Below are 13,246 nucleotides of genomic sequence, written 5' to 3'. Positions count from 1 at the left end.
TCCTTGGGCAGCAGTATGAAAAAGAAATGACCTGTCTCTTAAAGGACCACTTAACCTAAAACGCAAGTGGCTTATAAACCGTAACACAAAAAAAATTTCTAAATATGTCTAATAAGATGGGTTGACAGAAACGAATGTTTTAATTAAGTCTTATATGTAATAGCATGTGCCCGGCATCTATTCACACGGCAGCAGAACAGCCAGGCTGTTTTAGCAGGGTGCATTTTGCTCTTTAAAAATCGGGCAGGGCACTGCGCCCTACTAAAACAGCCTAGCGTGAACACTAGACTATACGGTCTCTCCTACTATTTGCCTGCAGACAGATTGCAGGCCATGATGCATTGTTGCTTGCATATTGATTTTTGTATTTGTGAGAACGCATTTTGTAACCTATACAGATTACATCAAGTTAGTATTCGGAACTGCGTCTCTCATCCCTCGCAGCCCACTCTGAGCCCGAATTCGCACAATTTTGTTCAGAGCCCTATGCAGCTGTGAGCACTTTTGTGCAAGTTCGGGCTCCCGTCAAGTGCGGATGTTGTCGCGATGACTCGCACCCACGAGATCAAAGCAAACAATTGGATTGACCCCTAAGATTTCTTTTGGGTAGGGTACTAATCAGTGAGGAGGGCATATTTTATTGGGTAAAATTTTGGTAATACATCACTATAATGTTACAATATATATATATATATTAGGGATGAGCGGGTTCGGTTCCCTGAGAACCGAACCCACCCGAACTTCGGGGATCCGGGGCGATCCGAGCCCAAGCTCGGATCTCCCTGTCTGCCCCGGATCCCTCTCCCGAGGCAAAACCTCGAGATCTGCTGTCGGATCTCGAGGTTTTGCCTCGAGCGGCCATTTTAAAAAAAATGCCTTTGCCTTTAATGGGCAAAGTGCTGATTGGCTGACAGAGCCGTCTGTCACGGCTCTCAGCCAATCAGCATTATGGTGCTCATTTGCATGTAGCACGGACTCGTGAGATCCGTGCTACATGCATCTGTGTGATTGACAGTGACACAGAGCACAGATGGGTCAGTGAGACCCGTCTGTGCTGCTGTGTATTTCAATGACACAGATGCACGCACGGACCAGGAGATCCGTGCTACTTGCATCTGTGTCATTGACACAGAGCACTAACGGGTCCGTGAGACCCGTCTGTGCTGCTGTGGTAAAAAAAAAAAAAAAAAACCTGTGTAAAAAGAGAAAAAAATGTTGTGCCCCCCCCCAAAAAAAGAGCAACCAGCCCCGGGCATTAGTGACCCAGTGCTGGGTGTGCTTAAATACAGGGGACAAACGACATAGGGGTCCCCTGTACTTAAACACAACCAGCACCGGGCTAGTCAGAACCAGAGCTGGTTGCCAAAATACGGGGGACAAACGACGTAGGGGTCCCCCGTATTCTGCGCAACCAGCTCTGGGCTCTGATCCGGTCCTGGTTCTGGAAATACAGGGGAAAAAAATGAGTAGGGTTCCCCTGTATGTTCCAGAACCAGCACTGGACTTTTTCTAGCGGGGGGCTGATGCCACAGCCAGGGGAGCCCTTTCACCGGGCCCCCCAGCCGCAGCATCAGCCCTGACCGCTAGTCAGCCCAGGCCGGGGATCCCTGGAGAGCTGGGGACCCCCCCAATAAAGGGGTCACCCTCTCCAGGGCTCCCCAGGCCCATGCTGATAGCCCGGGGCTATCCCCGCCACCCCTGGTGGCGGTGGGTGGCGGGTTGATTGTGTGGTGTGGTGTAAATAAAGAATATCAAACATTGTCTTTACAAGTAGAACTGCAAGTCCCAGCAAGCCTGCCCCGCATGCTGGTACTTGGAGAACCACAAGTACCAGCATGCAGGGCATTAAGGGCCCACTAGTACCTGTAGTTCACCTGTAAAAAAATGTTTAAAAAAAACACAGGACACACACACCGTGACAGTATAAGTTTATTAAACATACATACACACACACACACATGTACACATACTCACCTATGTAACCCTGTAGCATCGGTCCACTTGTCCGGTAAAGTATCCATAGGGGACCTGTGAAAAAAAACATACTCACCATCTCCTATGCAAGGTTCTGTCCTCTTCGTTCCAAAGTAGGCATCCCCGGACTTGGCAAAAAAAAAAAAACGAAAACGCGATCCACGAACTTAGTACCGTTCTATAGAACGGTACTTCCCGAATGAGAGCTTAGCGGCGGGGTATCACCATGGAAACCCCGCTGCTAAGCGTTCATTGGCTGAGAGAGGCCATCTCCCGTCTCTCTCAGCCAATGAACGGCTCCCTCCATTGTAGTCAATGCTGGGAGCCGCAAGGTTATTAAAGTTTACCCTGCGGTTCCCACCATTGACTACAATGGAGGGAGCCGTTCATTGGCTGAGAGACGGGAGATGACCTCTCTCAGCCAATGAACGCTTAGCAGCGGGGTTTCCATGGTGATACCCCGCCGCTAAGCTCTCATTCGGGAAGTACCGTTCTATAGAACGGTACTAAGTTCGTGGATCGCGTTTTCGTTTTTTTTTTTTTGCCAAGTCCGGGGATGCCTACTTTGGAACGAAGAGGACAGAACCTCGCATAGGAGATGGTGAGTATGTTTTTTTTCACAGGTCCCCTAGGGATACTTTACCGGACAAGTGGACCGATGCTACAGGTTACATAGGTGAGTATGTGTACATGTGTGTGTGTGTATGTATGTTTAATAAACTTATACTGTCACGGTGTGTGTGTCCTGTGTTTTTTTAAACATTTTTTTACAGGTGAACTACAGGTACTAGTGGGCCCTTAATGCCCTGCATGCTGGTACTTGTGGTTCTCCAAGTACCAGCATGCGGGGCAGGCTAGCTGGGACTTGCAGTTCTACTTGTAAAGACAATGTTTGATATTCTTTATTTACACCACACCACACAATCAACCCGCCACCCACCGCCACCAGGGGTGGCGGGGATAGCCCCGGGCTATCAGCCTGGGCCTGGGGTGCCCTGGAGAGGGTGACCCCTTTATTGGGGGGGTCCCCAGCTCTCCAGGGATCCCCGGCCTGGGCTGACTAGCGGTCAGGGTTGATGCTGCGGCTGGGGGGCCCGGTGAAAGGGCTCCCCTGGCTGTGGCATCAGCCCCCCGCTAGAAAAAGTCCAGTGCTGGTTCTGGAACATACAGGGGAACCCTACTCATTTTTTGTCCCCTATATTTCCAGAACCAGGACCGGATCAGAGCCCAGAGCTGGTTGCGCAGAATACAGGGGACCCCTACGTCGTTTGTCCCCCGTATTTTGGCAACCAGCGCTGGTTCTGACTAGCCCGGTGCTGGTTGTGCTTAAGTACAGGGGACCCCTACGTCGTTTGTCCCCTGTATTTAAGCACACCCAGCACTGGGTTACTAATGCCCGGGGCTGGTTGCTCTTTTTTGGGGGGGTGCACGCCATTTTTTTCTTTTTTTACACAGGTTTTTTTTTTTTTTTTTTACCACAGCAGCACAGACGGGTCTCACGGACCTGTCATTGCTCTGTGCCAATCACACAGATGCATGTAGCACGGATCTCCCGGGTTCGTGCTACATGCAAATGGGCACCATAACGCTGATTGGCTTCCTGTCTGCCACTGCAGTGCCACTCCTAGATGGGCCACGTGTTTGTGCCGCCCCCTTGTGTCGCTTAGCATAGTCATCCAGCTTCCTCGGTACAACCTTTTGGCCTAAAAACAATATTGTGAGGTGTGAGGTGTTCAGAATAGAGTGGAAATGAGTGGAAATTAATGTTATTGGGGTTATTAATAGCGTAGGAACAAAAAAAGGCCCATTTATGTGATTTTAGCGTTTTTTTTTTATTTTTTAAGAAAAAATCCAGATCCAAAACACAAAACCCAGAACCCAAAACACGGAAGGGTGGTTTTGGCAAAACCAATCCAGATCCAAAACACGAAGAAAGATCCAGATCCAAAACCAAAACACGAAAAGTGTCCGGTGCACACCCCTAATATATATATATATATATATATATATATATATATATATATATATAATATGCCCTCAATTCATATTTTTTTATGTACATTAAAACTACAAAATTTGGGGCAGCATGTGCATAAAGCATAAATTAGTAAGATGGCAATGGAGCAAGTTACAAAATGGAATTCATTGGTCAGGATGATATAGAGGTGGGCATGTGTGATACACAATTGAGTTGACTACATTAGTTGTATTGTAAATGATGCTAACATTTAAAATAAAAAAATCATCCGCTCCAAAGGAGACCCTAGTGTAGTTTTTCATTGTCTGACCTGTTTATCGCCTGTCACATTTCTGACCTTTTCTTTCCTTGTAGGTGAGATGTGAGAATGGCAGTCTGGAGGTTAGTACGCTGGCATGGTCAGGAGCTTGTGTCATGCTGCAGAGTGCTGGCATCTCTGCAGCACAGCAGACAGGCTTATCTCTCACCTTCCCAGGCCACCCTTTGTCTCCTCATTCCTGATTTCTACAGTGTCATTTTCTCCTGCTGTCAGCTTCATCCACACCATCAACAACCTTGAAAGTTGACTTATTTATTGCGTTGTTCAGCAGTGACTTTAAAATAAACAGCGGCAGATTTTTCCCTGGGCTGTGACAGAAATAATGGCTTCTACTGCAGTTGGGATTATTTGAGGTAATGGATAATTGTGTAGACAGTTTCTGCATTATTTCATTACAGCATCAGCGACGTATTGATAGTGTGGACATTTTTTTTTTTTTCCCCCCCCCTCAATTTTTTTACACATTCTAGGAAACTGAATTGCAGTGATGCAAATGGGTGTGGTTCACCCTTTGTGTTCTCAGTTCACGTCTCAAGGGTGTATACCAGATTTATTTTTTGAATCTTGTGGGGGTATGTTTGTATGGTGCTGGGACCTGTTCCTCTTGTGTATGTATAATGCAGCTTCTTAGAATAACACTGCAATGCAAGTCTTTTGAAATGTATTACAGATTGGTATGGAGCAGTGGTACACCTACCCTTCTCTAGAGCCTCTAGTGAGGTGGTTTATAATTTGGGTTTTCTACAGCAGTGTTTCCCAAACCCGGTCCTCGTGTCCAACCCACAGTCCAGACATTAGGGGTTTTCCGGCTTCAGGACAGGTGCATAAATCAAACTGAAGTAATAATTAATTAATCCAACTGTGCTCATGCATCGATATCCTTAGTCCTCATTGCCCACTCACAGTACAGGTACTGTGTTTGGGAAACACTGCTCTAGAAGATGTGATTATGGACCCCAAAACAGTGCATGTACTGCAATGCTGCTCACCCTGTGGGTCAGTGGCACACAGTCACATGACACTGATACTAAAAGTGGCCATACATGTCAAGATCCGGATGCTTTTGCTGAGATATTGGATTTATGTATAGTGTGGCCAAAGTAGACAGTTCTGGCCGATTTCCTTCTTTGGCCAGTTGGTTATTGTTAGTTAGGTGACTGAGTGATGGAATTTTCTGACTGCATTTTCTACAAGTCATGATTAATATGGGATCTTGCCCAGTCAGGGTATTTGACTATTTAAGGTCCTCACGTACAGCTATTTGTAACCAGTCTAATGTGCCATTATAATTGTTTATTGGCGCTAGCAGAGCTTAAAAGCGTTACTTTCCTTTGTCTTGTGCTATGGAGAGACCATGATTAAGTGCAGTTGCACAGTTTAGTTGAATGTTAAAATTAAATATACATGTAAAGGTGCTAGAATCCAACTTGATTCTATTACATTCATCATACAAACCGTGTACGCTCATGAATGTCAGTGCTTCTGCCTAACACAACACGATTAGCGTGGTACCGTGTGAAGGGCAGTTGGTGATCGATGCACTTCACATGAGGTCTTCTGACAGTTTAAATAAAAAATGTTGGAAGGCAGAAATTACAAATTGGTGCCAAGCAGTATCATGGCACAAAAGCCGGTTATTTAGAGCATTTCTTCTCTTCGTACATAGGGAACAGGTGTCTTGGTTTTGTGTTCAACATCGAGCACAATTCAAATACAAACATTGGTCTAATAGGGATGTGGTATAAAATGTCGATATTGCATTTTCAGATGATTGTAGCCCTAACCGCAGCCTAACCCAACAGGCTTTCTGAATGTCGACATGATGAGTGCAAACCTCTGGTGGCTACGCCGAGCTAGCGGATAACCGCAAGGTGAGGACAGAAGGACGTATCAACAAGTCCAAGCCAGTCAGGAATGTACTGATGCTCTGCCCCACAATCACTGTAGGAATACAGGGATGCTCTGCTGTAATGCTATTACTCCTGCAACTAAATGGAGTATAAATCATGAAGGGCAGATTTCAACAGTGACTTTTTTGAGAGTTGTCGTAACCAATCACTTTCTACTTATCATTTTATAGAATGTACTAGATAAATGACAGCTAGCACCTGATTGGTTGTTATCTACTTGTTCTCTATAGGAGGTTTTGAGACCTCTCCCCCCATAGCCTGATAGAAATGTGTCTACAGTCCATTGTTTTGGACCTGGTGCTTGTGGCCGCGATAACTAGTAATGGGATCCCGAACGGAGAAACAGTATTTGAAACGCAGCCTTAAAATGGCTAAACCCATCCAGAGTATTGGGCGCACCGGCCAAATGCCTGACTTTAATGTGGATTTCTGCTTGCCACCTCAGGAGGAGTAATAATGGTCACCCGCAGTTCTTACGCCCTTCAGGAGATTGGGCACCCAAAACCAATTAAATTCCTCCCCCCCCCCCCCCCCCCCACAGTGCTTGATGAGGTTAAAAAGAATTATGCTGCCTGCCACTTTCAGGAGAGCAATGAAGACTTAAGCTGGGTACACGCTATACTATTGATCATGTCGAGCAAATCTGAACAATATATCGTACGGTTCGTGCAACGTGTAAGACTGATCGTACGTGCAAAACAATCGTTCATTGCATTGTCCCATCTGCTGTGCTGCACAGCAAGTGGGACAATGTGGTGAATGACCACCGCATGTAGCGACACATCGCTCCGTTGTATATCGGATCATGTAGTGTGTACGGTGTGCGTAATGTATCGTCACATAGCATAACACTGTTGGCTGGGTCACACAACGTTTAGTGTGTACCCAGCTTTAATTATCATGGTGGTTTTATTTTTTTTCTTAAACAGTTTCCTAAGTACTGACTTGTTGTTTTTAAAGACATTCACAGTTTACTTGGTGGTTAGGGGGGTAGAAAGATCCCAACATGCATGGTAATGCTGTCACAACGGATTATAAAATTCAACATGACACCACATCAATATAAAAAAATAGATAAACATTTAGTTTTCCCCTGCGTGTGCAAGCTATTTTCTGCACTATTATAAGGAAAGTCCACCTTCAGGCAACGATAACTGCAATCTAGAAAAGTTTCTAGTGCACAGATTGTAGCTTATTGGTTGTATCCAAGGGAAATGGAAATAAACCTGTCATGGACTTCTACTTTTACAGATGTGTCCACATACATCTAGCCGACTTGCGCGTTTAACAGCCCTTCTAATCGCGCCATTGTCGTGGCGTGACTCTGTAGTGCCGAGCGTCTTTTGTGCGACTTATCTTCAAATGCGTCTTATTCACACAGTGATGTGAATATGCAGCATGCCTGTGTTCTGTGTGCGTCTGCAGGTGTATCTGCATGCGTTACGATATGTTAGTGTTACAGCCGCTGACACTAACGTAGCGTTACGCATGCAGATACACCCGCAGACACACAGAGAACATTTTAATCAGCAGAAGCTGCTTGTGCTAGCTATCTGCATCACTGTGCGAATAAGGTGCATTTGAAGGTAAGTCGCGCGAAAGACGCTCGGCGCTACCGAGGCACACTGAGCTCCCGTGTTGCGTGGTGCGACTTGTAGCGCATGAAGCATAGATGTATGTGGACACCTATGTAAGTACATTTTGATACAAAACCTGTCATAGGGCATTACCTTTCTACTGTAAGTAGACTAAGGGGCATATTCAATCAGGTGCGAAAAGTCAGTTTCTGCGGAAAAGTATCGCTGGTGGCGTTATTTCGCCAGGTGAAAACTTATCCCCGTATTCAATTCCAAAGACTTTTAGCCGGTGCGGAAAGTCAATGCATTGGAATAGGCGAAAAAGATTCGCCTATGAAAGCTGTGGAAAAAAAGTGCAGAATTGGGGTTTTGGGGTGCAAACTTGCAGTAACCTCCCTGCACCCTTGGGACAATCCCCCAAAGGTAAACTGTCAAAAAAAAAAGTTATTAAAAAAACTTAACACCCCAAAAAATGACTTTGAAAAAAGCGGCGAAAAAGTACAAAGTTGGGACAAATTTAAAAACTTGCGAAATAGACACCAGGGGGGTCCCCAAGGATGTCCCAGGTATTTTTAAGTTTGCAGGTGGTTGTGGCAGGTGGATTTTTAAGGTTGTTTTTAAAACTTCCCTTTAGCAACTTTAAAATATGCTTGTACCTGTTTTCGTGTACCCCAAATTTGCTGGGACTACTTATTTTCTGCAAAAAAACCTGCTAAATGCCATTCTTCACCACTTCTACAAAGACGCTAATTAGCAGCTATTGAGAGCATTTAAGTACCCCAAATACCTTCAGCAGGCCTATTCAGGGGTATCTATAGTGATACCCAATGTCAGTGCATCTTTTGGGGGGTGTCAGGCTGATTTCCCCAAACCTGACAGCACTTTTCGGAAGGTCCGAATTCGCCGATTTCTAATTGAATACTGGGATAAGCGGAGACGAGTTCAATACTTTTTCGCATGGAAAACCAGCGATGTCGGTGAATAGTACGGGACTTTTCGCGTCTAATTGAATATGCCCCTTAATCTCTTTGTGGGGTGTAATTTATTTTAGTCTTTGTCCCACAATCTCTGTATTTTAAAGCCCCCTCTGTCTTTATTTATGTGGTGATTATCCTACCAAGTGGTTGGCTTTGATATAATAGGTACTTAGAATGCCATTAATGACACTTGCATTTTATACACCAATTACTATCTGATTAGCTCCTATTCTCTATAATTGAGTAGCTTACTGGAAGGGAGAATTTAAAAGCAACAAATCCATGAACATGAATCACAGGAAAGCTATAAGGACTCACTTGTAAATAAAAACAAATACTTTGTTTTCCAGGCTGCTATTACTATTTTTTTTTTTAGTTTTGACTGTGGTTGTGTATGAATTACCTTGGCAACCACAGTCACATGGCACATGATGTGGTGAGCAGACAGGCTTTGCAATGCTCTTCAGTACTCTGTTGTCCATGTAAAATCCTCCTACTCTGCATATCACTGCTGTAGTTCATGGTTATTTGAGGTATCGTCTACCTGTCCGCGTGAACCATGTCTGGCCATCCTTCACTGACACTTCATGCAGTGTCGATGTCTGTTGCAGTGGGTGCGCCAAAGCTGCACTGCTCATTACCAGTTATTGGGTAGCAACAGCGGCCGCAGAGATGAATTTTTCACAAAGGGAGTGACAGGTAGTTAGCATTTGGGGTGAGGTAACCATGGGGTGGCTAGTAAAAAGCAGGCATGTCAGGAACATTTTCATACGCAGCTGGAGAGGCCCCGACATCTTAGGTGAGGTGCTAATTCTCACGCAGCATAGGCTTGCTCAGAGGTTCGATGTGCGACCTATGTTTTTGCTTTTGTATATAAGCCGCAGAAGTGAGGTGCCGACGGTGGGCATCTCAGGATGAGAGCTGAGTCATTAGCGTACAGGATCGCAGCAGCGATGGGCATTTTGTGCAACTCTCAGTCAGGCCCAAAGTAACTTAGATCTGATTTATTTCCCATTCTGGTGCTTGCTCTGAACAAAAACTGAACCTCCTGACCATGTCTGCATGCTCTTATGCTTGGAGTTGCTGCCACATGATTGGCTGATTAGATATTTGCATTAACAATAAAAGTTACTAAACTAGCTATTTAAAGAAAAAAACAAAACAAAACATTGGGAGTTTGCTGCTTGGAATCCTTGAAATGTAGTTTTATTACATTTCACCAAGGTGTTCACGACTTTGACATTTTTGCCCTAAAGTAAATGGTGGTATTGCTATTGAGGCAGCTAGAAAAAGCTAAGGAGAGAGGGGGTCCTTAAAGAAGTCTTTAGAGGCATGGTCAAAATCTTAACTGACTCTAAAGAAACACAAGCACTACAAGTACAATACAGCATTATCAGGGTTTTAAGGAGTTGTAGGTCTGTACTACACCTACACCTAGACATTAAGAACGGCAGCAATGTTCAGAGGCCCTTGGCTGGGAAAGCACAGATCTTCCATTTGCACCTGGTCCCTGACCAATTCCTGTAATCCTGCATAGGATATGGTTTCATTCTACCATGAGTGTCGATTGTGTCAAATACTTTGCATTTTTTTGCCTCAGTCTATTAAAGTGGCCGGCACTTTAGTCGGAGACTGCTGGTTCTCGCGACTAACTATTCAGGTTCACAAGTCTCAAGAACCGTCATTCTCCGACTTAAGTGATTGTAGTAGGACTAAACCGCGAGGTGAATTAAATGGCTCTGGGACCAACTTCCCAGCTCTATTCTCCTCGCTCCGATATGAATTGCCCCCTATGAGTCTTATAGTATTTTTTTTTTTTTTTTTTTATTAATGGAGTTTTTAATTAATTTGCAAATAAACATTTCCAGTTAGAGATAATTTAGCTGGTATCCTAACAACCAACCTGCTGTGTTGTTGTTCCTGTGTGTTTTGTTGTCTGTACGGTTCCCTGCCGTTTCACACTGCATACACAAGTTGTTTAGTAACCTCATACTAGCTGAGCTGTTTCCTGAGGCGTTGTACACATGGGTGTTGATTTTGTGCATGTTCAACAGGCTGTAAGTACATGTTACATCTGATGGTTAAGAAACAACTTAAGTGTAAATGTAGTTCTCCTTTTTAAGGTGGGATCCAAATGATTTTTAAGGCGCTCTAAAGGGTGCCCAATGTTGCAATTAAATAGTTTTTGGTTCCCATTAATTATCGCGCTTGTTGCGTCTGATTAGACTGAGCTGCGTAAAACTGCTAAACCCGGGCTTGTTTGGGCGCCCCAAACCAGGACTTATCGCACATTTCTGCTTGCCTCTTCAGCAGGGGGCGATGTTGGCACTGGCGACTTTCAAATGTTGGCACCGACGGCTGTCAGTGAGCATGACCATAGCCGCTGGTGCTAATTGCCCTCCAGAGTGTTCTCTACTACGAACGCATCACTGAGTTGTCTGTTTTATCAGTCTGTTCCCATTGGTAGATTTACCATGATATGACATTCACACTCCCATGCTGGAAAATAGCGGCAGAATAGATTTGCTATCCTCTACATTTATTTCAGTTCATTTTCAGTATCTCTCAACTGCAGAAGTGGATTTCAAGAGGTTTTGGAAGACATAATTTTCCACTAATGAATATAATACGACCATCACAGCATGGTGGCGCAATGTTTAGCATTGCTGCCTGAAAGCATTGAGGTTGTGAGTACTTTGCATGTTTTGCGTGAGTTTACTGCTGGTACGATGGTTTTCTCCCACAATCCAAAAAATATGCTGGTAGATTACATGCATTGTATATTTGACTATAGACTGTAAGCTCCACATGGGTACCGGCTGATGTGTGTTACTAAAAATATTCTCTGTACAGTGCTGCACAATATGTGTGCGGTGTATAAATAACTGATAATAAAATAAGTTGTAGGTGGATGTATTGGTAGAACAGTTATCCGCAAGTTATCTGTTTGAATATGACAACAGACAGTTATAAGCCACAATAACAAGAATTTTCCACACAAATATAAGTGTTTAGTAAAATAAGTCTTTGCTCATTGCCTCATTCACACAAAATACCGGTTCATAGACTGTAAGTTACTATTTTTTATTGTTTTTAATATTTTCTTTGTTAAATGGAAAGGGCCTAATTGTTTGAACCTGTACAGTCTTAGTGCATTTGCTAACTCCTGCTCCTCTGTGTACAGATGAAGTGCCTGCAGACATGGTTGCAGAAGAATCAGGTCCTGGTGCACAGAATAGTCCATATCAACTTCGCAGAAAAACTCTCGTCCCTAAAAGAGCCGCTTGTCCAACAAAGAGCAGTATGGAGGTAAGAGGAGAGTCCGTCATTGCCAGTTCTATGCATCTGCTTGGAGCCATTTTCCAGTTCCATTTTTAAAGAGCTGAACTGCATGAAACAAATGTACAGTAATTGAGCCATCTATGGGGAACTTGCTTAACTTTGGTAACAATGTTCTCAGTAAGGTCAGTGAGGTCCTGAAAATGCAAACTCTCAGATTTGACATTTCAGATTTACAATATTCAAACTTGCCATTTAGAAGTGGTATTGAGCTCAATTGTATTGTATCATATGTGCAATGGTTTTGTGCCTTTTTATATAGCTAATGTTACTTTAGCAAATTTCAACAAAAGGTTTAACTGTTTTCAGAGCAATATATTGTGCTGATTTTTAGTGAGAGAGGCTTAGAGATGAGTTGTAAACATACTGAAGTATAATTCCATTTGGTACATGACATTATTTAGCCAGTCACTTGTCTGCTGATACTACATCCTGATGCTCAGATCACATTAGAGCCTATTTGTGCAGTCAGAGGACAAGGGGGTCTATGTACTAAGACTTGGAGAGAGATAAAGTACCAACCAATCCGCTCCTAACATCACTTTGCAGGCTGTGTTTGAATAAATGACAGGACAGAATCGGGTTTGTGCTGCGCTTACGTTACTGTGACAGGCACAGTAACAGAGATCTCTCCGCCATCTTTAAGAGGCAGGGCACGGTTTGGATGCCAGGGACATTGTAGAAAGGGTAGACGCAGAGTATGCATGGTGTCTCTGAGCATTGCAGGATACAAATATATGTGTGTGTCAGTGGGCAGTTTCTGCAAGAGTCTTTGTTTTTAGTGCAAAACCAATACAAGGATTTCAACATGGTTCTTTACTGCAAAGTATTACACTTTATTCTCACACGGCTACTACTTAATGCCACCTGGCTGACAAGTGTCTGGGGAGGGAAACTGAAATTCCTAAATAAGCATTGTTTGTGTCATCTGTGTTTGGAAGACCTTAGATGTCATTCGGTCATATACTCTGCCCAAGAAACCATTCCTATTTTATGGGGTAGATCTAATAAAGCTTCTAAAAATGAAAAGTTTTGGTGTGGCCCATTGCAGCCAATCAGATTTTAGCTATCGTTTCTCTATTGCATCTTGGAAAATGATAGAATCTGGTGCCATATGCAACACCGCCGCTTTACATTTTTAGAAGTTTTAGTAAATCTACCCCTTAGTTCTC

The 13,246-nt window shown here is 43.9% G+C and overlaps 1 protein-coding gene across 2 annotated transcripts in view; it reads left to right on the top strand.

Moving 5' to 3' along the window:
• The window catches only part of FBXO11 (F-box protein 11), a 95,532-nt gene that overhangs the window by 34,624 nt on the left and 47,662 nt on the right, over positions 1-13,246 (top strand). For both annotated transcript variants that reach the window (XM_088450721.1, XM_088450720.1), the window contains exon 2: positions 11,920-12,044. In XM_088450721.1, coding sequence (XP_088306847.1) covers positions 11,920-12,044 — 125 coding nt within the window. The remainder of the gene's footprint in view (positions 1-11,919; positions 12,045-13,246) is intronic.

Source organism: Taudactylus pleione, unplaced genomic scaffold (assembly GCF_031769625.1).
Source record: "Taudactylus pleione unplaced genomic scaffold, aTauple2 ptg000522l, whole genome shotgun sequence".
In the NCBI taxonomy this organism is placed as follows: Eukaryota; Metazoa; Chordata; class Amphibia; order Anura; family Myobatrachidae; genus Taudactylus; species Taudactylus pleione.
This window is presented reverse-complemented; position numbering and strand designations above follow the sequence as displayed.